The sequence below is a fragment of the Emys orbicularis genome, chromosome 23, assembly GCF_028017835.1.
Source record: "Emys orbicularis isolate rEmyOrb1 chromosome 23, rEmyOrb1.hap1, whole genome shotgun sequence".
NCBI lineage: Eukaryota > Metazoa > Chordata > Testudines > Emydidae > Emys > Emys orbicularis.
In genome coordinates this window covers 13,098,741-13,123,576 of record NC_088705.1, presented here as the reverse complement: position 1 = coordinate 13,123,576, position 24,836 = coordinate 13,098,741, and the positions used below count along the sequence as shown (strand labels likewise).

Genomic DNA, 24,836 nt, shown 5'->3' with positions numbered 1-24,836 from the left:
TGAGTCAGCCGCCGCCGGTCGCGGTGAGGGAGCGAGGCGATGCCGCGGGTCTACATCGGCCGCCTCAGCTACCAGGCCCGGGAGCGGGACGTGGAGCGCTTCTTCAAGGGCTACGGCAAGATCCTCGAGGTGGATCTCAAAAACGGGTGAGCGGCAGGCCCGGGCCGGGGAGCGCAGCGCGGGGGGCCCGGCGGGCGAGAGCCGAGCTGGCCCGGCCCCGGCCCGCGCCTCCCGCCGGCCCGCGCGCTGAGCGCGGCCGGGCCGGGCCCTGTGTGCGCAGGCGCCGACAGGTGGGGGTTGGATCGCTGCCTCTGAGCCTCGCCCCACGCGGCACAGCATGGGCGGGGGGAGCCAGGACGCCTGGGTTCTCTGCCCAACGGCCTGGACTCGTGGCCAGGGGCACGGGGTCTGGGGCCAGGACGCCTGGGTTCTCTGCCCAGCTGCCTGGCCTCGTGGCCAAGTGTGGGGCCAGGACGCCTGGGTTCTCTGCCCAACGGCCTGGCCTCGTGGCCAGGGGCACGGGTCTGGGCCCAGGACGCCTGGGTTCTCTCAGTAGCTGAGCCCCAGACTTCCCGTGACCCACAGGCAGGTCATACCCTCCCCCCCCCCAGCAGTGGCTCTCACCTGGGCTGTATAGAGAGGGGTCCTGCACCTAGTAGAGTATTTCCCTTAGAGGGCCACGTGGCTAGAAATCTCCCTTGCTGAGGCTGTCATAGCCTGGCAGTCCTGTGCACAAACCTCTTTCCCTCCCCCCCCCTTTCCTAACTGGTGCAAATTTATGTCTGGGTTAGAGGCTACCAGCCCTTGATAATGGTATCAATATTTCCTTTCTCCATCAATCCCACTTAAAGGGTGTGATAGCTGTGGATTGGTAGATGGGGGGAATGGTGTGGGTGGGGGGAAGGTCACTACTGATCCATGCATGCAGTAGTCCTAGCATAGCGCCTGCTTACATGTGCAGTTCTGGCAACTGAAATCTTGCCACAGCAGGATCCTTGACATCCTGCCATTGCATTGCTTTTCCGTCCATCCAAGCTTGGATTCTTAATGTGGGCAAAATCGGTGGTTTAGATTCAGGAACTTAGTTAAATGAGTCTTGAAGTTTTTACCTCTCAAGCAAGAGTATAAGTAGGTGGCATGAAAAACCTGACTGGAGTGTAGAGTATATAGTTAGCTAGGGCTTCGTTTTGGGAATGGGAATGAGGAGCCTCTTGAAGTTAGTTTTTGAGCTAAAAGGAGTTCTCGGGATTTAATACTCTACGGTCTTATTGGTGGTTTGGCCCATCACAGGTTTAAAAGGTGACTGAAGGCACAGCCTTTAAAAAACCTGTGTGTCCTTCTTTTACCCACTATTGCACAAGGTAATACTAAAGATTACTGTTACTGAAAGATTTGAACATTCTATTTTCCAGTTCTACTGTGTACACTTGAAAGCACTTTGTATGCCCTGTATAGAGTTACGCTGTTGCTGTCTGAAAGCTCCATACAAACAGACAGAAAGGAACATTTCTTAAAGTAGGAAGATGTTTAACTACAAAAATAGGCTGAGGAACCAGACAGTTGTACCTACAGTTCATTCTCTGAAGTTGCCTGGATTTCAAGTTGGTGCTCCTCTAAGAACTTACTGTTTGCAGTCTAGACAAATTAGGAACCTAATAGCGAACTGATATTTAGATACAGAATCTTTCCCTCTAGGTTACTGCTATGCATGTGGCTTTCACTACAAATGACTGCAAGTTAGTACCATATGGTACGTGTTTAGCCTAGGCCAGAGATGCTCAAGTTTTCTCATAATATGGACTGTGTCCTAATAGCATTTCATGGATCAACTCCCCACCCGCTTCACATCCTTAGTAACATCCCTGTGGCAACTACAATTGCTTATTTGGGAAAATATTTAATATTAATGTGTTTAGCTGCTTGAAACGAGGAAAGCTAGCACCATACAGGCCTATGGACCAGCCGCAAATGCTCCAGACCACCAGTGATTGATCCATAGATGATAGTTTAAGAATCTCTGGCTTTGATGTAATAAACTGGAGGCTTCATTCTGATTCCTAGGTAGCAGGCAATCTACATTACAAACCCCACCATAATAATTGGCCTCTGGACCTTAGCTCTACTGCTGTTGGAGATTGTAGTCCGTAGCTTGCATTCTTTGTGCTTCCACATTTCCTATTGATTTCACTTATGCGGAGTAGGATTGGCATCCATATTAGCATCTTCTAGAGAACTGTTCTGAAGCACAACTTTTTTGATAGGAAGATGCTAATACTATTTTTCTAGATAGCAAAGTGGGGCTTAACCTTGCTTTAAACTTGTCTTCAAAACCTTATAAGGGCCTAAGGCTTGAATGGGCCCTGGACACTGAACCTACCTTTTCTTTCTGGGACCCTGCAAGTCAGGGTTGAAGCACATGCAGAATTCCCTACAGTTGCTCCTCAGCTAGGGTGACCAGACAGCAAATGTGAAAAATCGGGACAGGAGTGGGGGGTAATAGGAGTCTATATAAGATAAAGACCCAAAAATTGGGACTGTCCCTATAAAATCGGGACATCTGGAGACCCTATCCTCAGCCCAGTCTGTTAATAAGATTTAAACTTCCAGGACTCTCTTGGGCATCTTTTTATAGTTTATTAAAAGCATTAGATTCAGAATCAGGAGATTCAAAATCAGAGTGATCTGAAGAAAGACACCCAGATTTGAGAGTCAAGAACAAGATTAAATCAAATATTAAGGTTTACATGCAACTAGGAAAACAGGATTAGAGAATAGTACATATGTGTAAGATGCAGTATGATCACTGAGGAAGTAGAAACCTTAAACTTTGGAATTTCCTGACTGTCCTGTATGCCTGATTTCTCAATCTCAGGCCTGGTCTATACGGGGGGCACAAGCTAAGTTGGTCTAAGTTACGCAACTTCAGCTACGAAAATAGCGTAGCTGAAGTCGATGTACTTAGAGCTACTTACCGCAGTGTCTTCAGTGTGGTAGGTCAACTGCTGATGCTCCCCCGTCAACTCTGCCTACGCTTCTTGCTCCGGTGGAGTACCGGAGTGGACAGGAGAGTGCTCGGTGGTCGATTTATCGCGTCTTCACTAGATGTGATAAATTGACCCCTGCTGGATCGATCGCTCTGGAGGTAAGTATAGACATGCCCTCAGTGTTGCACAAGTGCTAGTTCTACGCATCAGATTTCCCTGGGAGAGAACTGCTGATTAGTTGAAGCTCTTAACTGAAGTTGCCCCAAAATAGAAAAAATGTCTGTAAAATTTAACTAGCGTCTGTCAAATTTGCTAGATTAGCATGGTCATTAAACTATGCAACCAGCTTTCATCCTGCTCATTTTTCTGCTTCATTGAGAACTATATAAATGCACGGTCCCAATACTGCAATTGGACATTTACAACTCCCTGTGCTCACTGGGACTCTGTGGGTGCAAGAGGCTGCCCATGGGACCCATTTGTAAAATGGGCCCAAGTCTGAAATTTCCGTCTTTCAGCGTTTTAAAGCATAGATCATACATTATAATTTGAACACATGGGCATGGGAGAGGAGAATGTTTTGAAAACTCAAAACAGTGGATGAATCTAGTTTGCTCCATTTTTCAAGAAAAAAGCCATTCTGGAGCAAAGATATTGAGATCTTCACTCCAAAAGGAATTCAAGAAAGCTCTGGATAATTAAAAACTATGGGGGATATAAAATAGGAAGATGGAAGTCAGCATTGACTGTGGCACCTGCTATTTCTATAATTAAGTTGATCTCTTCAAATAGTTAGGTGGCTCAGTGCTATGTATATTTCTAGGAGTAACTTAACAATTTCTCCTAAAAAAAATCTCCTTTTAATTTCAACATCTGTTTTGAAATCTTTCAACAAGCTGCTGTTAACTTGGCTTGGATTTAAAATGGCAGACTGACAAAAATCTACTTTTAAAAAATATCAGGTGTTATGTCTTTATACCCAGCATAATCTTGCATTGAGCTTTTGTCAGGGTACTTTACAGTTTGCTTTGTTTGCCCTTCGATCCTTTCTCCATAACTTATTTTTAGCAGCGCTTAGCAAATGATTAAAAATTACTGCACAGTGTGTGCCTTATGAGATTCTGACAGTTTCTTCTAGAAAGTTGCGGGTTATCTTAACTGCTTAGCCTGCAGGAGATTAGCTATTCAGTATTTTAGCAGTTGGTGAGGCTAAGATTAAATGCATTGGCAGAAAATGAAACTGGAATGCAATATTATCAGAAAGTCCAAAAAAGCTTAGTTGGATCTTGATCACCACTAATGATGATTGGAGTTTATAATTTAAGTAGTTAAAACAGCATGTACCTGAAAGGGAGTGAAAACCTAGTTCATACTGGAAGTTTCCATTTTAATTCCAGCACCTAGATTCCACTCCCTTAGGTTCCATCTTCACCTTGCTCTTAGCCAATGTTGTACTGATGACCGCTGGAGCCATGCATGTCAGAAGTGCATGAATTAAATACCTGGAAAATTGGGCATTTCAGCTTGCTTTTATCTTTTTAAAACTTGCTAAAAGCAAGCAATAATAATTCTAAGAGCTGAAAACTTTCACTTACAGGGACACCAACTTGAAATCTAATAACTTTTTAAGAAAAAAGCTATGTAGGTGCTTATCTGCCCTCCATCTGAGCATCTCCAAGTATTTATGTATTTATCCTCACAATACCCCTGCAAGGTAGAGAAGAATTACATCCCGCTAAACAGATGGGTAACTGAGGCACAGAGATCAAAGCCAAAAGTGTCAAACTTGGGTGCCTAGAGGTAAGTTCCTAAATCCCTTATTTAGACAAATAAGGGTGGTTTGATTTCCAAAGGTGCTCAGCACCCATTAACTTTAAAAATCAGTCAAATCAATGTAAATGCCATTCAGTGGCATCCAATATATCTAGATGGTAAGAAAGTTTTAAGTTGACCTGCAAGTGATTTAGAGAAAATTCTGCTGCTTTATTAATATGAAGGCCTCGAAGGTGTATTTCTGCTTGGTTTTTACATTAGAAATACATGGAGTGTCCAGTTTACTCTTCCTCAGCTTGTTGGAAGCTTTCTGGGATTTCTCAGGGCTATTGCTTGTGAACTCTAACACTTTAATTGAATGAGCAAGATATTTAAATCTTAACAGAAATTTCCTTTTTCCAAAGTAGTAACTAGTCGCTAAAGTTAAATACTTGTGAAATTTCAAACATTCTAAAAAAATCTCTTCCCCTGTTTAATAGTTCACTGTTGTACTTTTGGTTCTGGTTATGTTGTTTTACTAGTTCTCCAGTCAGTCTCCATGCTCAGACAAGACCTGAATTTCTCATGTAAGAGGGCAAGCAGAAAAACCTTTGCAGGTTGCCTTTATCCCTGATAAAGTAGCAAAACAGGCCCAGTTTTTTCTCCTTTTGCAGGCCAACTTTAAGGAAGTCTGTCTTTGGCTGTTTAGTAGATTAGATTATGGCAGTATTTCTATGGAGCATGTAGTAGAGTGTTTCATTATTGGGTAAAATCTTTAACACTTGGTTATGCTAATCTTATCATAAGAACTTTAGCTAGGAGTTGTAACCAGGAAGATTTGGATGTTCTGTATCTCTGGCACAGATGCCAGTTTTGAAAAGATGGTCAGGTTTAGTAGTTCTTGATGTTTGGATGGCTATAAATATTTTTCCTAAAGAATTCTGAAACTTAGCAAGTTGTGTGCAGTACTGATTACCTCCGTATAGAGGGTTGAAACTATTAACACTTGCTTCTAGTTCAATGTATCGCTGGTGAAGGGTGCCAGACTGACAGCTCTGAACACAGAACAACCTGGGGCCGCGGTGGAGCAGTCCGTCCCAAGGTGTGAGGGGAGTTGTTTCCGTTCCCATTCAGTCCTCACCTTTTCTGCAGAAGCAGCCAACGAGAGGGCCAGTTAGAGCCAATTGTGATCTTGATTATTGTCGTCAACACCTGCCTGGTGGGAACTGGACTGAAACCCTCTGCTACACAGACCAAACAGCTGTAAGATGGTAATGATTACAAATGTGCACTGTACTTTGAACCAGTGACCTAGAAGTAAGAGGCTCTGTATCCCATTTAACTTTTGGATAAGTAATGGGACGAAATATAGAGTGGTATGTTTTCCACTGAAGAGGCTAGGCACTTATAGCTGCAGTAAACCAGGAGAGCCAGCACCATGAACCTACCTGGTCTTCTGTAACACCAGCCAGTGTTCCATGGACCAGTTTGGAAACGTCACTGGTTTTCACAGTGATATTGGTAGCTTGTATCAGTGCAGTTCTTAATGTTTTCAGAAGGTCAAACACAATTTTTAACTCCACAAAAACAGGGATGCATTGCCTTAGGCTGGAGGTAGGATGTACATCATAGGGTATGTGGGAACTACGGTATCATGGCTGAATTTAGTACTTGTAGTTCCTGTAAACTTTATGTGCCAATAGCTTTGACAAGTGTCATGGCCCCTACCAGCCCAGATCACATGGAGTTCATGGACAGCTTAGTTATTAGCATCTATCCTGGTTCCTGCTTAGTACCTCTCTTCTCCCTCCGGATGTTGGTACCAGTCCCTTTAGAGAAGTGGTTCTCAAATTTTTGTACTGGTGACCCCTTTCACATAGCAAGCCTCTGAGTGCGACCCCCCCCCAATAAATTAAAAACACTTTTTAATATATTTAACACCATTATAAATGCTGGAGGCAAAGCAGGGTTTGGGGTGGAGGCTGATAGCTCGTGACCCCCCATGTAATAACCTCTTGACCCTCTGAGGGGTCCCGACCCCCAGTTTGAGAACCCCTGCTTTAGAGCTCATAAGTTGGAGGTGTCCAGTTACCACCAATTTTTGCATCTTGCCTCAGTTAGATTTTAAGCTCTGTGGTGCGAGGTGTGCTTAGTCCAATAGAACCGTTATCCTGGCTGGGGATTCTCGGTGATATAATGCACATACTTAGGTATCCAATCAAATACGCATCGTTAATGTCCTGCATTAGCCCACTGAAGTGTTATGCAGTGTAGCTATCTGGGTGTGCATGGAATTTATATCAATATAATTAGTGACAAATCCACAGGTACAGTCTAACATTTAATAAAAATGTCTTTTAAAAAAAATCAGGAAAACTTCATTGGCACAGTTAGGTGTTCAGTTTGATACATATTATATACCTTAACTGAACTAACACTTCAAAGACCAGATTCTAAAACCAGGAAATCAGGAGTAAAGATGCAGTTTTACAAGAACACTTTAATTTGCCATCCACTATTGGAAGTACCATAGACAGCTGTAACTCTGTCCCCGTGCCCATACTTGTCATATATGTTAGCAGCACATGTAGCTTGGCGTAGCTAGGAGTCTCTGCTAGAGGGTGAAAGCTTAAATTCTTAACATGGGTTTATGTAACACACAAGGCCTTGTGACAGGCCTCTGGGAATTTCATCCTGAGGAGTGGCCAGAGAATAACAGAGTAGGGCAGCTCACCAGTCAGCTACATCTGCTGAGATGTAGTAATTACTCAAAATAACAGCATGAAACTAACCCAGAGAATTAGGATCACAGGGTTAATGTGCATGCTCTTAACTCAAACCCAAGAGGTGGTAATAATCACCGAGCCTTTTCCCTAGTGCATGTGCACCAGCATTGGTGCCTGAAGGAAAGATGCCAAGAGCTGTTGATTATAGTCAGTGCTGTCACATATGATGGCAACTGCACCTGTATTTTCCACTTCAGGTCCCTCGAGAGCACCCACTCTAAGCCCCCAGTTCCTCAGCCATCACCTCTCTGGGGTTGAGACCTACGTCCGTCTCCCTCTTGACTAGGGTTTTTCCAGGCTCCACAGTTCCCTGCTTATACTGTGATGTCCCCAGCAAGCCAAACTGTCTACACAGGCCGGCATCTGTACTTTGCTTTCTCTCTGAAGGCTATAAACTGCTGTAATTGCCAGCAGTCACAGATTACCACACAGATCTTTATAAGCAAGCGTATTTCTTTTGAAGGTGAGAGCATAACAGAGAACATTAAATAAAATAAATAAATTAAAAGAACCTATATGCATGCCAAAAAGCTTACCAGAGGTCACCCCAACCTCAGCCTTTCTCTCTGGTAGGTGTCAGTCCTTCAAAGTCACCTGCTGGGTTTTTCCCTGTGGTTACAAGTTCATAAGTGCACCCAAGTCAGAACCAGAACTAGCACACCCATCCATAGGATAGCCTTTCCTTTATACAGCTTTGGCATTTGATCTTGAGACTCTGGGAACAGGTGAGAGAATGGTCTTCTCCTCAGAGCGTAGCTTCCCAAGCCTGGGTTTTTGCATAACCAGAGGTGGGGAATTTGCATTCACCTCCTGCTAGAGCAGGGGTGGGCAAAGTTTTTGGCCCAAGGGCCACATCTGAGTATGGAAATTGTATGACGGGCCATGAATGCTCACAAAATTGGGGTTGGGGAGCGGGTGAGGGCTCTGGCTGGCGGTGCAGGCTCTGGGGTAGGGCCAGAAATGAGTTCACGGGGTGGGAGGGACGCTCTGGTTGGAGGTGTCGGGGCTGGGGTGAGGCTAGGGATGTGGGGTGCGGGGGGGTGCTTCAGGCTGGGACTGAGGGGTTTGGAGGGTGGGAGGGGGATCAGGGCTGAGGCGAGGGGTTGGGGCATGGGGGGGGGGGCTCAGGGGTGCAGGATCCAGGCGGTGCTTACCTCAAGCAGCTCCCGGAAGCAGCGGCATGTCCCTTCTCTGGCTCCTATGCGGAGGCACGGCCAGCCGGCTCTGCTGCGCGCTGCCCCATCCACAGGTACCGTCCTGCAGCTCCCATTGTTCCTGACCAATGAGAGCTGTGGGGGAAGCATGTGGAGCAGAGGCCCCTGGCTGCCCCTACGCATAGGAGCTGGAAGGGGGACATGCTGCTGCTGCTTCTGGGAGCCACGCAGAGCGCCCGACCCTGCTCCCCAGCTGGAGCACTGGAGCGGGGCAAGCCTCAGACCCCGCTCCCCAGCCGGAGCTCGAGAGCCGGATTAAAACAGCTGGCGCACCGGATGCGGCCCGCGGACCATAGTTTGCCCACCCCATGCTAGAAAGTACCCTGGTGGCAAACCACTTGACACTGTTTGTCCCAAAAGTCAATTTTTGTCTGGCACATTGTTTAATACAGACCTTTTGAAGTTTATAACATTGCCCAGGGTTCACATCACATTGCCGCCCCAGAGAGGTTACATACAATCCTGGCCCACAATAATACACACATGCATTTATTATAGTGCACTCCAAAAATAGTTAGTTCAGTAAGGTTTTTCTAGGACATTGAAGGAACTTGCAATATTGGTCACGAGTGCTACAAGTTAATGATAAATATTGATGGGAATTGAGCCCTGGCTCTTAAAACTGTGTTGTTTTTTTGTTTGTTTGTTTTTAAATTGTTCCCCTTTCCAATTTTCTGCAACTCTCTGAAACCAGAAGTAGTTTCAAGATAGTTCATCATCCTACTCCCCCATTGCAGCTGTCATCAGAATCCTCAAAGGCTGTCTAGGCCATGATGCTATCATTTCAGCTCTTAGAGTAAGGCTGTTTGTTGGAAGGTTTGGGGAGTTGGGGCACCTGCCTGGCTTTCAGCATGTCACAGGTTAGTAGGGAACATGCATGGTAGCACAGAGTTAGGGTCATGGCCCTATTATGTAAACAACCAACAAATTCAATGGCACATTTCTCACTTATTTCAGAAGCTCCTGGTGGCTGGTAAAGAAGTCCCTTCTTTGGCATTTACCATATACATGGATTCAATGGTCCTACAATGACTTGAACAAACTAGCGTCCTTAACTATTACTTATAGAAACCGTGGTCTGGTGCAAGAGTAGGTGTTGGGGAAACATGGGTTCCATTTCTGGCTCTGGCACTGGTTTGCTATTACCTTTGGTAAGTCACAGTCTCTGAACCTCAGTTTCCTCACTTGAAAAATGGGGTAATTTACTAGGCATGTTTCACAAAAGACAAAGTCACCCCACCCCAGAGAGTCACCCCACCCCACCTTTGTGAAATGCCTCAAGATCTGCAGATGAAAAAGCACGGTAGGAGCCAGGCATCTTATTATTTCTCACCGTTTATGCTGTCTCTCTACTATTTGCATTCAGCTCAGCTTGGCCAAAGATAGATTAGTCTCTGACTTTCACGTTCTCCTGTGCTAGCACTATAGTGCAGTGTTTGTATATACTGTAAATATTTGTAAATATTCTCCCATTGCATTTATTTCTTGTAGGCTCAGTAAAAACGGGTCTTTAATAACAAAACCTAACCTTTGGGCCAAATTTGATCAGAAATTGGCTTACTTGTTTAAAGGACCACAGTCCTATTTATGCAGACTCTGTAGGAAAAGGAGGACTGTCTTTAAGAAGCTTTTGTAACGGTAAAAATCAGCTGAAGTCTTTCCTATAATCATAGTCCCAGTGTGTCCAATTCATTACTTTTTATCCAGCTGCAAGGATATCCTAATGGCAATTAAATACGTTCCTTATTAGCTGAACTCATTACAAGTTCTTATACTCCATGGGCTCTCAGTCACCTTGAGATTTGTTTCCAAAAGATCAGTTCACATAACTTCCTTACAGTAATAGGCAGTTTTCACCAGTTTTCCTTCATTTTCAACAACAGACATGAAACAAAATTGAACTAAATGGTGCCATTTGCTCTTCCCATCACCACACTTGAGATCTCTTGTGCAAAATGCTCTTGAACAATTTGTGGTTAGTGTCCAGTCAAAGCTAGAAGATGGGCAGGAGTGTTTGAAATCTGCAAAGTCTTTTGCTGGTCCGAGAGAAGCATCTGTGCTGAGTTTCTGCTCCCTCCTTCAATCTGGGATCTCGTTTTGGCTTTGTCTAAGAGGGCCAAGTCTGTCTTTATAAGGAGGGCTGATCAGACTACCCACTTAAACTGAAAGGAACAGCATTTTTCCTCTCGGTGAACAGAAGACTTTACACAACAAATACTTTAACCAGGATCTCATTTCATACCTGTATCTCTAGCTCAATATATCTGGAATATAAAACACTTGTTAATTCATTGATTAAATTGCATTTAAAATTGTGAATGCAAAAGTAACCTTCCTACAGCAACTAACTTGGCTTCAGTACACAGTACACATTCTGTATCTCTTAAGACATTTAACCACATAACCATTTAACCACATAAAATATATCAAGGTATACTTCATAATGGACATATATGCAGTGTGCAATTTTCAGATGTTAATTTAAAATGTCCTGTCTCCTTCAAACTTACTGCTTGACTTTCTCTTCGGCAGCTGTCTGCATGACATTTTCAAGTTTATTTCAAAGTTCAGCCATTTATAAGTGTCTCATTTGATAGCAGGAAAAGTCTCTCCTGTTCCCTCTTCCCCTTCCCCACTACTCATAGTTCAAAAACAGCACTTTTTTTAGAAAATCTGCAAGAGATAAAATATTTCACTTTTAGGCAGAAACCAAGCCCTGCTGTTTGAGTTAGGTGGAAGTACAAATGAGATAATGGAAACTTAACTAGCACTTTCTATCAAATGGATTCTCTAATAAAGAAAAAAAGTCCTTGTAGAAAGCTAGGTTGCTACTGTAAGCAGCATTTCAGAGTGATTTCATGATCCATCATCTCACAGAACTCTTGTAATTCACTGGAAGAGCTTTCCTACTAGTTGAATGTCTTGGATTAACTCATGTCAACACATGTGGAAAGTAACTGCAAGAAAGTCTCAACAGATGTAATTAGAGTCTTTCCAGCCATGGCAAGACTACTGATATTTTACCTGACCTCGCCTGTGCCAGTTAAGTGCTGCCATTAGAGCAAGTAATATTTAACACAGCACTTTGCTCAGGTGAGCCTGTTTCTGCTACAGGTGTTTCCTCAGGCTGTGCCTACGAGAAGAAGTTTAGGAATTCTCAAAGTCCAGCTTTGGGAAGCGTGCAAACTGAAACTGGTTCGGCTGAAAAGAAGGAAGACAAATCTGTAGCTAGGTTTTCTTTAGAATCTCATTAGAGTCAAATGAAACACTAAGCAACCTTGTCAGCAATATAAATTGGCAGTAACTAATTAAGCCACAGGAGACCACAAGCCCAGTTGAGTCCTGGTGTAGACCCATGCAACTCCATTGAAGTCAGTGAAGTTCTAGCATAAACTGGCGCTGGGGAGAGTGACCGTTTTCGGGTTCCATCTGAAGTATGTGATTTTAGAACTCGACCTGTCAAGGGCTCCAGAGCTGTCCATTCACAAGCACCAGGAAAACTTGGAACCTCCAGTGTCTCAGAAATTGTCTTTCAATACATTGGTGTATGGAGAGGAGTATGTGGGCCCAAAGCATCGGATAGCTGGAGAAATGGCAGAATAAATGGAGTGAATTTCCTGTAACTATTTGGGACCTTAAACAAGTTTTTAAAAATCCCATTTGTCTTCAGCTTTAATAAAAAAACTCCTTCAGGTGGTTTAATCTGTTGAAATTGGCTAGAAATAGGGGTGTGTGCTTTTGAGGTTTTTTTCTGTTTTTGATACATGGACAGTAAAATGGTGCAGCGTCACACAATCTGAAGTAAATGGTATTGAGGCTTTTATTAGGTAGTTTTAGGGCACATTTAAAGCAGTAACAGTAGACATTTAAAAGAAGATTTACTCGCACTACCACCGTATAACAGCAGATTCAATTGCTATAGTTAGGGCTGTGTCAGCAGTTGTCATTTCTTGTGGTGTGAAACTACACTTCTAGGTATTTATTTAAACCATGTGGTATGCAATACGTATATTTTAAGGGAGGTGGCTCAGTATTACCTCTGTATCTCTGGGTTGCGTGGGAAGTCTTTAATGTTCTTTAAAAACAAGTATCACCCCTCAGTGCTTTTATAAAAATTTGCTTACTGTTTAAAAATAAACCCTTGAAAGTTCCCCCCCCCCCCGAAAATCTATTTCTCTCATTTTTTTCCCCCCTTATCCATCATGTGAATACCTGCTTATTCATGGTACCTATCAGATCCTGCTAAGCAGGACTTGTCCTGATCATATCTTATGTGGGAAAACTTCAAGGAAAATTCAGGTTCTGTAGAAGGTGATGTCGGTGACTCCTGCATTCTCCAGGCAGTCCTAAACAAGTGCTCGGACCTGGTGTTAGATTGTGCTGTGCTGCTGAAGGTGCTCTATTTTGGTGTGAATGATTTGAGTATTCATCATTAAAAGTACCCTTGACACTCTTAGAAAGAGTAGGTTTGTTGATCTGGTATTAGGACCACATTCACATAATCCTGTTCCGCAACCCTGAAATTCCCCACTCCACTCTTGAAGTTTCAATACAAAATATTATTGTTAATTTCTTGCGTCAAAAACTTTGTATGGTATTACTGGCACCTAGGGAGACACCTAATCAAGGGTTGGAGTAACTATAAATATATAGCGTTACAAAGCAATTGAGTTCCTGTATCAATGTAAGGGGATATTGCTTTATTTGTGCAAACAGAAGAGGGGTGGGGTAATGACATAGTAAAGTTGGATTGATCAGTTTCACAGATGTATTTATTGCTGTGATTAAACAGTTCCAAGGGACAGCTCCAAGCCACAGTTCAGCACACATTGCCCCTCTTCTGAGGGGAGCATTTATTTGCATGAAAAAGCAACTACGATGATACTTGCAGTGGCCAGACAAGAATTGTCATGTTAAATATTTAATCAAAATGTTTCACGTTTGCATAGTAAAGATTTTCTAGTGTTAATGGGTATTAAAGGAGGAAATGAAAATGTTTATAAACTAAACGACCCAAGCTAAGATATCAGAATTTGTGTACGCTAAAATTTACATAGGTTTAAATTTGAAACCCAGATACATTTAAAACCATTTCCTCCTTTACTTGCCTGCTCAGACCTTAGTTCAGGATTCTGTTTGCCCTACAGCAGCCAGAGATGTTGCAGCCAGCTGAAACGGGGCTCCCTGTACTGCTGTACGGGGCTGTGATGCCATCAGCTATTGCAGGGGAGACTCTGAAGCCTGAACTTGGGTCTTGGAAGGTAAGTAAAGGGGGAATGGATTTCAAATATAGGTGAACTCTGATTATCTGAACCTAGATTGCTTGTAATTTCTGGTATGTTCTCCCCACCTATTTGGATAATTGGGATTTACCTGTGTTTTGTTGTAAAATATCTGTGTGTTTATAACAGTTTGACACTGTTACTTCTTTGGGAGTCAGGAGATCTGAGTTCTTTTCCCAGCGTTGTTGCTATGCAGCCGTAAGCATGTCACCTCAGTTCTCTGTGCCTCAGTTTCCCCCCATGTAAAACGGGGTTATGGTTACGGTTGGCAAAAAAAAGGAAAACTCTTATTTAAAAAAAAAACCCACAAAAAAGTGTCCGTTTTTATCAAAACTTCAAATTTCAAAATTTTCAACCATGTCCAATTATGATATTCCCCTTCCTTTTATGAAGTTTGTTGAGATCAGTATAACTGTTTTTTAAAAAACCCTACAGCCACTATTCTCAAATGTGAGTGGCAGAGGTTAGCTACTTTGCAGCCTGACCTTTTCATTGACGTCAGTGGCTCCTCTGACCATTGGACCACTTACGGATTTAGATTCCTGAGTCTCAGCACTCACATTTGAAAATTTTGGCATTAGCTTTTCAATGCATCTTTAAATCAGGGCAGCAAGTGGTTTCCAGTCTTCTATGCCGCTCCTATAGTGTTGCTGTCTTGCAGCAACTAAACAGTGTGCTCAGAAATGCCCACTCAAATTAAAGTCTTAGTTTTAAGATTCACTTCCTAATCGGCATCTTCCCCCTCCTGTCTCCCCGTGTGTGTATCCAGAGCCCTGAGCAAAGCTGATGCAGTTTTTGTTTGAAGCACAAGCTAAGGCCCTGACTGCAACCTGATTTACACTGACTACTAGTCCTGTACTTAGCCTCTGAACCTCAGTGGAATTTCACATGGGTGTCTTTTGTGGAAGGTTTTGTGGGTTCTCTGTATAAAGGTCTTGTTTATGACTAACAAAACACCATAGGGCCAATTCTGCTGCCACTCTGCACACAGCTCCCAGTTTCAGGACTTGGGATTTCCACACACCCAGCACTTGCAGGATTGGACCCATACATGTCATATTCACGAGGTTCATTCATATCAAATGTTAATTTCTAGGTGACTGGATAGAGTGGTTTGAGTGGTGACTTTATGGGAAGTTCTTTGGTACAAGGCTAACTTGAAAATCCTAATGAACTATGCGTCCAACCCCATTGCCATAACATCTCACGTTACTCAGACACCTCAGTGCTGTCCCCAGTGGAGAGGAACATTACTCAACCTCCCTGATCAACTCCCTTTCTTGACATGCCTTAATACTTTACTGTCTTGTAGCACCTTCTATTTCAGGAGCTCACGCCATTTGCAAACACTGATGTGGGTGAACACCTCTGGTTCAAAGTTCGAGGAAACTGAGATAGCGCGAGATTACCTAACTTCTAGCAAAGCCTGTGACAGAACCAAGAATGGAACCCAGGTCTCGTAATAAACCGGTCATGTTCACCAGAACCGCCAGACCGCTCTAGCTTTACTGTAGTAAATGATGAAAGAGAAGTGTAGCACCATGCTTTGTAGGCCAACAAATTGGGGAGCGTGTTTGTTCTGTGGCCTGGGATCCTTGGCCAAAATCTCCCTGCCTTTGGTCCTTGAGAGTTGGCTACTGATGGTCATTAAAAGTCTGGTGCTGCCTTAGGTAGCCAAGCTCCATGGACAGCGAAAGTACATATGTGATATGATTTGCGCTCGGTGAATATCAATATCTTGGGCTGTGCAGCTTTGCCTAAGTTGCTTTTGTCTCCTCCTAGGTATGGCTTTGTTGAGTTTGACGATCTGCGTGATGCAGATGATGCTGTTTATGAGCTAAATGGTAAAGACCTTTGTGGGGAGCGAGTTATCGTTGAGCATGCCAGGGGCCCCCGACGTGACAGCAGTTATGGTTCTGGACGCAGTAAGCACTAACATGCATTTGTATCGCGGTGACTGTTTTTTTAATTAAGATATTTCACTTAAAAAAACACGGTAATTTTTTAAAAGAGTCATGATATGAAGTTTGAATAATTTGTTTTTGTAATTGTTAATGTAAATATTTGAATATTTATCAATTTGCTAATTGTATGATATGATTTTATTTTACTTAATTAACTGATTAATAAATGTATGAACACAATTTCTTGTACCATTATTATTAATTTGTTTGTTTATTTTCTAAGTATTTGTTTATTTGTAATGTGATTGTTTAACATAGACTTAACAAAGACCTCAATGTTTTAATTAAAAGAGTCCTTTGAGGCTAAGATGACTGCCTGTTCCATTTGCTGACCTTGGGTTACCTTTCCATGAGTGGCTCTTTGACCTTTGTGGCCCTTGGCTGACCAAAAAAGGAAGCCATGTGACGACCGCAACCTTTTCCCATTAGACCTGGGTGGTGAGGATCCCAAGGGTTAGAGACAGATGAGATTAAACTGAAATAGGTGCCTGAAAATCTATATTCATGTCAGATATTCAGAAAACCTTTAATCAATGTAAGTAACATTAGTAAACTGGCTTTAGTGATTTGGTTTCTTGTTTCAAAAATTATTTTTTTAATAACTTAAATTTAATTGCATGTTAACTGTAACTGTAATTATAATTATACATCCTTGTAATTCTGGGCTAGTATTATAGTTATATATTTTTTAATGTTTTATCTCTGTAATTTTGTGTTTTAAACAAGGAGAATCTAGCTTAGTCTAGAGGGTGGGGCAAAGATTAAATGTATTTGCTGACATATTGGGCAGAATAGTTTATTTATCTAGGGTGTAGACTAAGCCACTCCACCTCCCTAGCTGAAGTATTGCTGTCTGCTTGTCACCTCCTAAAGGTGGATATGGTTATAGAAGAAGCGGAAGAGATAAGTACGGTCCTCCCACCCGTACAGAGTACAGATTGATCGTGGAAAATCTGTCAAGCCGTTGCAGTTGGCAAGATTTGAAGGTAGGGGGCCCCTTTCTTTACTCTGCCTGAGTTGAAGATCAGAAAGGGCATAAATGACATGGTGATTGTGAAGCCAAGGAAATTTTGTGTGATCCTGTAGCCGTTGCACCAGCTAAGCATTGCTTGTTGTGAGGGAACACTCTATTTAGAACAGCTCCAATCAGATCCTGTACGCTGGAAATATTTGACTATTTCAGAAGCTCTATTCTCTCCTTTTAGTAAGTGTAAATACTCTCTCTCACACACACACAGACTTGAGAATACACGTTTGAAGTAGTACACATATACAAATACACGTATTCAAAAGCTATATATCATTATATGGAATCTTGAGACATTCCACTTCATTTCCATATATACACATGTATGTTGTAAATGGACTTTCGGGAGAACATTAGTATTCTCATTTAACATAAGCTTGTGCACATACATAAAGATACAAACAAACAAACTTGCCTTTAAAACTCTGCCAAGTCAAATCAGACTTTCATCAGACCTAGGAATTGAGTCCTATCAAATTTGAAGTTTCCTCCATCAACTTCTGAAGTGCCGGTGTTTGAAAAAAGTTTCAAACTTTAGCCAAAAGAATACATGTTTTCACATGAAAACAACTCGCCCGTTTTTTAGGAAACTTTCAGAAAAATTCTCTTCCAGGCTGAGAGCAATCATACAAAATTTCAGTCAAAGTAAAATTTCTCAGAAATTGTAAGGAGCTGAAAACGACTCTATAATAGAAAAACTTGGGTAACTCTTAACTATAGGCCACAGTGTGTGTGTGTGTGTGTAATGTCTTCCTGTACCTGCTTGATTACCCTGTGCCCTCTGTTGTGTAAGAGGTTAAACTTTTAATAAAGAGCATTCTTATGATACCAATCAGCCGTCATCCAAGCTATGGATGATTTAAAAGCATTTGCTTGTTCTTTGGGGGACTCTTTTTATTTTGTGCTTTTCTCCTTGAGTTACCAAGAATTCAGGCTCTCACTTGCTGAAAACTTGCAAGTGGATCAAAGGTCTGATCCGAGTGGGAACCAGGAATGCCAGAGAGCTAATCCGGGCTCTGCCATGGACACCCTCTGCACCCTTGAGCAAATCACTGAACTCCTTTGCCTTAGTTTTTCTGTTGGTAAAATTGAGCTAATACTGATCAACATCACGGGGGTGTTTTGAAGCTGAATTAGTTCATAGTTCAGATATAAAGCATATCATCAACTGCTTATTAGTCTGTGAAAACTCTAACTTGCTACAAACCTGTCATGTAGGTCTTGTTTAAATAGCATTTTATGTTGTTGAGCGCACTTTAAACCACCGGTAGCTTGTCTTCAAAATACATTGTTTTAATACCAGAAGCAATTGGAGTATGTAATGGAGTAATCCTGTGCTGGATTCAGGTTTGTGGGGGAGCAGAAAGGGGGTTGAGTTAGCACTAAAGCATCTCAAGACAGGAGTCTGGTGACTCAAGAACTGAAAATGATACTGACCTCTACACGCTGTTGGTCCTGCAGCCTGAATCAGTGCTGATTGAAAGTCAGCACCATCTGACAGGCTGTTTGGGGTAGGACAGAATCTGTGTGGTCCTGATAAACAAATGTGCTCATCACAAAACCCACCACCATGTTTAGCAGTCTAAGAAGGGAGGCCAGGGAGTGAATGAGCTGGAAAATGGGGCCTCCAGGACAAGTCTGAAGTACATTAGCTAGGCAGTAGGGTGAAGGAAGCATGCCTGTCTGCCTGTGCTGCCCCTATTTTGTTATAGAGCTTCAGTCACTTTTTACTGGTTCCCTTTTTTAAAAACACGGCTTCTTAAACTGGACGGTAAAAAATCAGAGTGCAAAACTTATGTTTTTTAATCACCTCAGGTGAGAAGAAACTTGCTCCAATCCAGAGCATATTTTACTGCATCCAGGTTACCCCTTTCAAATAGGTTTCGGAGTGGTAGCTGTGTTAGTCTGTATCAGCAAAAAGAACGAGGAGTACTTGTGGCACCTTACAGACTAACAAATGTATTTGAGCATAAGCTTTCGTGAGCTAAAACCCTCTTCATCGGATGCATGCAGTGGAAAATACAGTAGGAAGATATATATACGCAGAGAACCTGAAAAAATGGGTGTTGCCATACCAACTATAAGGAGACTAATCAATTAGTTTTGTTCTCCAACAAAAAAACCCTTCAAAAACAGACTCCAACGAGAAACTGCAGAATTGGAATTAATTTGCAAACTGGACACCATTAAATTAGGCTTGAATAAAGACTGGGAGTGGATGGGTCATTACACAAAGCAAAAACTATTTCCCCATGCTAATTTTCCCCTTACTGTTACTCACACCTTCTTGTCAACTGTTGGAAATGGGCCATCCTGATCATCACTACAAAAGTTTTTTTTTTCTCCTGCTGATAATAGCCCACCTTAATTGATTAGTCTCCTTATAGTTGGTATGGCAACACCCATTTTTTCAGGTTCTCTGCATGTATATATATCTTCCTTCTGTATTTTCCACTGCATGCATCCGATGAAGTGGGTTTTAGCCCACGAAAGCTTATGCCCAAATAAATGTGTTAGTCTCTAAGGTGCCACAAGTACTCCTGTTCTTTTCCTTTCAAATAATAATTTGCATCAAAATTACTGCTGCTGTGTTTTTACTTGGCTTGTTCAGAAACCTGGCCCTGCTCCTGCAAAAATCCTTTTTGGATAAAATTCGCACTAACATCAGTGGGTCCTTGCTGATTGGTTGTGTTTATTTTGTGTGGGCTGTTGAGCACAATTACAGGAACCTGCGGTAATCATTAGGACTAAGACGGTGCAAAAGGGAACTGTTCCCCCCGCTTGCCTCAGGCAAGCCAACCAATGCTGCTTTCTGCATGTAAAAGAAAAGATGAAATGAGCAGTGGGGGGAATAAACAGAACCAGCATGAAACCCTAAATCTGTGGATTCAAAGACAATGTTTTTGTCCTTTCCTCCCAGGATTATATGCGTCAGGCAGGCGAAGTGACATATGCAGACGCACACAAAGGGAGAAAAAATGAAGGTGTGATTGAGTTCAAATCCTATTCGGATATGAAAAGAGCCCTTGAAAAGCTGGATGGGACAGAAGTGAATGGCAGAAAGATTAGGTTAGTGGAAGACAGGCCTGGATCCAGACGGCGCCGCTCCTATTCCAGAAGCCGAAGCCATTCGAGGTATGTTTTCCATAATACAGCTGTAGCTCTTACAGTCTAATCGAATAGCCAATGCCAACCCCTGGATGCTTAGAGGTACGCTGGGTCCCCAGGAAACAGAGTTTTTGGTGACAGCCCAAATGAGTTGGAAGTAAATGACTGAGGAAAATTTGTTCACTGCTCATTGGACGGTGTGCTCCGTGATGGACACTTTTAAATACCTGATACAGTAACTCCCCTCTTAAAGTCCTCTCGCTTAACGTTGTTTCGAGCTTACGTCCCTGCTCAATTACAGAACATGCTCCTTTTAAAGTTGTGCAGTGCTTCGCTATAACGTTTGGCTGCCTGCTTTGTCCACAGCTGGCAGCCCCCCTGTCGGCTCCTCCCGCCAGACCCCATGGATCAGCGCCTTCCCCCTCCTGCCCGCGGCAATCAGCTGGCTTGCGGCGTTCGGGGGGGGGGGGGGAGGAGCGAGGACTCGGCGCGCAGACTCCCCCGTCTCCTGAACACCGCAAACCAGCTGATTGCCGTGGGCAGAAGGAGGGGGGAGGAGCGAGGACCCTGATGCATGTAAAGGGGGAGGGGGAGAAGAGGAGGCGGGTTATGGGTGGGGGCTTGGGGGAAGGGGTGGCGTGGGTGGGCCGAGGGTTGAGCCCCCCGCCCCTGGTGCTTGCAGAGTAGGGGAAGCTGCTGCTGCGCAACGTACTTCTCCTAGCCTACAGCACCTTCAGCCTCCTTGCCTGCCTCATTGTCTCCAGTGCCAGTGGGCTGTGCCTGTGTGGGGTAAGGCGGGGGCACCTCCCAACTATAGTACTGTACTGTCTGGCTAAAAAAAATTTCCCTGGAACCTAACCCCCATATTTACACTCATTCTTATGGGGGACATTGGATTCGCTTAACATCATTTCACTTAGTCGCATTTTTCAGGAACATCACTACAACGTTAAGTGAGGAGTTACTGTATTTTTTTTTACCATAATACCAAGGAGTGCCAATCACTGACTGTAACTCCACTGCACTAGATACTGCGCAAACAACACTGCAGTGCTGTAGGGTTCTTGCCAAACTGTATGCCCTTTACCACAGTGGGAAAGCACGTGATAAGTGGCAGAAGTAAACATGCAGAAGTGTCCGTAAAACTCCTTCTCCTCTTTGAAAGTTCATAAATTTCCCACTGTACCATTTATTTTTTGGGAGACCCCTCCTGCTCTTCTGTAGAGGTTGGCTATTTATATGGTGTGTGCAATATGGCACAAGAAAAGGGCTTCAACAGAAAGGAAAATGTTCATGTTCAACTCTCTGTAGGTTAGTAGTGTTGGATTTTGTAAGACAACCCAATCAAATACTTCAAGATACCCTTAAATTTACAGGCAAGACTTGAAGTTTTTACTCCTGGAAAAATATGTTCTGCTTTTGGGGGGGAAATCTCTGCTTAGACCCAGGCACCCGAGTTCATTTGGAAAGAGCTAGTCTTCACTTCCCCCACCTACAAACCATTGTGCTTCTGCTTCAGATTGGTAGCCCTGTTCAACTCCAGAAGTGGCAGCATTTCCAGTATATAGGAGCGAGAAATAAGATACTGTGCTGTGGTGATTTATAGGTATTTCTAGAGTCCCCATCTATAGTCTGTAAAATGCTTTGGGATTATTCCATTTGAAAGTGGGAGAAAATGTTACTGATGTGCTATCACTCTTCTTTAGTCACGTGGGGTTTTATTGAACCAGGATCAGACGTGATTCTCTTTCCATGGGCTTGGAATGACTTAATGCCAACTCCTTTCGTTTTAGGTCTCGCTCTCGAAGCAGACACTCTCGTAAGAGCAGAAGCCGTAGTGGCAGTAGCAAAAGCAGCCATTCCAAGAGTAGATCAAGATCCAGGTATACTTTTGTGGGGGAGAACCTGGGGACGTGTAGGAGGCATCAACCTAATGCTGCAGCATGGGAACTCTTTCTTGCTTCATTTGTTTACCAAAATGTAATAGCAAACGAGAGCCAAACTCATGTTCAAAAGGCTGATATGTCACCATCCACTTGTGCTTTTTCAGGTCTGGGTCCCGTTCCAGAAGCAAGAGCCGTAGTCGAAGCAAGAGCCGTAGCAGAGGACAAAAGGACAAAAGCCGGAGTCCAAGCAAAGACGATAAAAGTAGGAGCCGCAGCAGGAGTGCGGAGAAAACCCAGAGCAAAAGTAAAGACAAAGCGGAGGATGCCGTCCAGAACAACGACGACACAAAAGCAAAGAGCAGGAGCCCCAGCAAGGAAAAGAGTAAGAGTAAAAGTAGGAGCAGGAGTGGGAGCAAGGAGAGAGTGGAGGAAGAGAAGGAGAGCGTGAGGAGGAGTAGGAGTAAGGAGAAAAGTAGGAGTAAAGAGAGGGAGAAGAGCAAGGCTAGGAGCAGGAGCAAGAGCAGAGAGGAGAGTAAGAGCAGGAGCAGAAGTCGTAGTAAGAGTAAGGATAAAAGGAAAGGAAGGAAGAGGAGTAGGGATGACAGCAGAAGCAGAAGTAGGAGCAGGAGCCACAGCAAGAGTGAGAAAAGCAAAAGGCGCAGCAAGCGAGACAGCAGATCTAGCAACAAGAAGAAAAAGAAGGAAGACCAAGAGCGGTCCCGGTCCAGGTCTAGGTCTAGATCCAGGTCCAGATCCAGATCGGAGTCCAAGGAAAAGGAGCATCTAAAACCAGAATCTGACAAAAAGGAGGTAAAATATGAGGGTGAGGAAATGGACAAAAGTCATGAATCTCGGTCCAGATCTAGGTCAAATTCTAAATCCAAACCAAATGTCAAATCAGAATCTCGGTCCCGATCAAAGTCAATTTCAAAAACTAGGTCCCGGTCCAAGTCTAGATCTAGGTCTGCCTCTAAATCACCATCCAGATCTAGATCAAGATCTCGTTCGAGGTCCTAAACTTGCTGCAACCACACTTGAAACTATATGAAAAGTCTTTTGTACATGTTTGGTAGTTGTAGCACAAGTGATTGAAGTAGAACACATGTCAATGCTGTACATTTTTAACTACCCTAATGGTGTGTCTGTAATTGTTCAGTACAGGGCTCCCTCTCTGCAATGCTTTCTGGATCAAGGCTATGCAGCTCATTTGCTGACTTGTAGAAAGATCCCCTTTATAACACAATCCTCACTAGAACACCAAAATCACCTTGTTTTCCAAGAACAGCCTTACAGAGAGGAAGCGCTGTACTTTGATGGGTTTATAAGGTTGGAATGATGACTGATAGGTAGGTATGGTGACTTCAACTATTTTTGCCCCTGAACTGATGCCGTTTGATGTATGCCATTTAGTGAAAGTGCTAAGTCTTAAGTTTCATACTACTTTTGGTTTCATATTTTTGGATTTACAGAGTTGTGAATAGCACAGTCAAGGAAATAGATACCTGCAGTAACCCATAGGGGAATAAAAAGTAGAGTTCCATATTCTGGTATTGTGACAATATCCTTGTTTTATATTAAATTTTTTTATTTTATTTTTCCCCGTCTTGCAAAGTACAGTGATCCCTGTTTCCATGAAATTTGAATAAAGACTATTTTTGCTTGATGACATTTGGTGGTGGTTTAAATGAAATGATGCCGTGATTAGCCACTTGACAATAAAAAAGAAAAAAAAGAAATATATATATATATATATAAATAAAGGAACATGCAACAATTTAGGCCCAAAATACAAGTTCTGGGTTCAGAAAACCCCAAGACCATTAGAAGAAATGTCTTCCTGAACACTTATTTTAAAATCCAGTGGAAATAACTTATTCAGATTGGAAACACTTTCTTGCATTGCTTGGAATGACATCATTGTATAGAGAAGAGAATTATAGTGAAACTGACAAACCTGTTTTCATTGGTCAAGTTGAGTGAAATACGAGCATCAGTTTTCATAACCTAAGGAAGAAAATGTGGTGGGTTTTTTTTGGGGGGGGGTTGTTTTGTTTTTTTACTGGAGTGCCTTTAAAGGGACATTGTCAGCGTAAATCGCCTCTGTCTGAAAATGTTTTATCTACTATTGGTACAGCTAACCCCTAAGATTAGCCTAGCTGAAAGACTGGGGCAAAACACAGGTTTCTGTTGCTCAGTTTTACTTTGTGCATCTAGCAACACTTTGTACAGTCAGTTCCATTGTTTCCTCTGTATAGTCGGTCTCATTTGTTCAGGTCTTCTGCATAGCAACAGAGAGGAGAAAAACATTTGGTAAAATAGAAACAAAACTAAATCTATTAAAATTGGCAGGAAGTCTCAAAAGCAGTTTCAGATACTGCACCTGCTCCTCGCACTGACTAGAGATAAGGTGATGGGGTTCCAGTAGTTTACTTGTATTAAGTCATGGTTAATGTGGAAAATCCACTTTTTTTTTTTTAAGTGTTCATCAGAATTGTGCTACAAGAAAGCTGTAAAAGGGGAGAGCCGGTCTCTTGGGAAGCACGCAATACCCATGTCCTCATGGCTGCTTTGGTTTAGCATTCTTTCTAGCTTCAGAGCCTCATGGTTCATATTGACCATTCTCAATAGTATGGTGAGATGGGAAGAAAGCCTCCAAGAAGCGTAAGAGCTTGTAAAGTTAGTTTCAACTGTAGCATGGCAGAGTCCTTTCATGCTATTTAGAGAGCTGGAATTGCTCTAATGGCTCAAGCCAATAGCAAAGATTCCTGTGCTGTTTATCATCCCTTTTGGGATTTCTGCCTTAGACATGTCGCCAGTAAAAGAGACAAAAGAG

At 42.9% G+C, this 24,836-nt stretch overlaps 1 protein-coding gene across 1 annotated transcript; it reads left to right on the top strand.

Annotated features, from left to right (window-relative positions):
- SRSF4 (serine and arginine rich splicing factor 4) lies at positions 1 to 23,665 on the top strand. Its single transcript, XM_065421510.1, has 6 exons — positions 1 to 146; positions 15,801 to 15,943; positions 16,856 to 16,968; positions 19,930 to 20,144; positions 21,911 to 22,000; positions 22,168 to 23,665. Exons 1-6 carry the CDS (start codon positions 40 to 42, stop codon positions 23,018 to 23,020), a joined length of 1,521 nt encoding a protein of 506 aa, XP_065277582.1. The 5' UTR covers positions 1 to 39; the 3' UTR covers positions 23,021 to 23,665.
- The last annotated feature ends 1,171 nt before the right edge of the window (positions 23,666 to 24,836 follow it).

Coding starts and splice junctions, on each gene's coding strand:
- SRSF4 (XM_065421510.1), top strand. CDS start 40: ATGCCGCGGGTCTACATCGGCCGCCTCAGCTACCAGGCCCGGGAGCGG. Junction 20,145..21,910: donor AGAAGCCGAAGCCATTCGAG/GTATGTTTTCCA, acceptor CTTTCGTTTTAG/GTCTCGCTCTCGAAGCAGAC. Junction 22,001..22,167: donor AAGAGTAGATCAAGATCCAG/GTATACTTTTGT, acceptor GTGCTTTTTCAG/GTCTGGGTCCCGTTCCAGAA.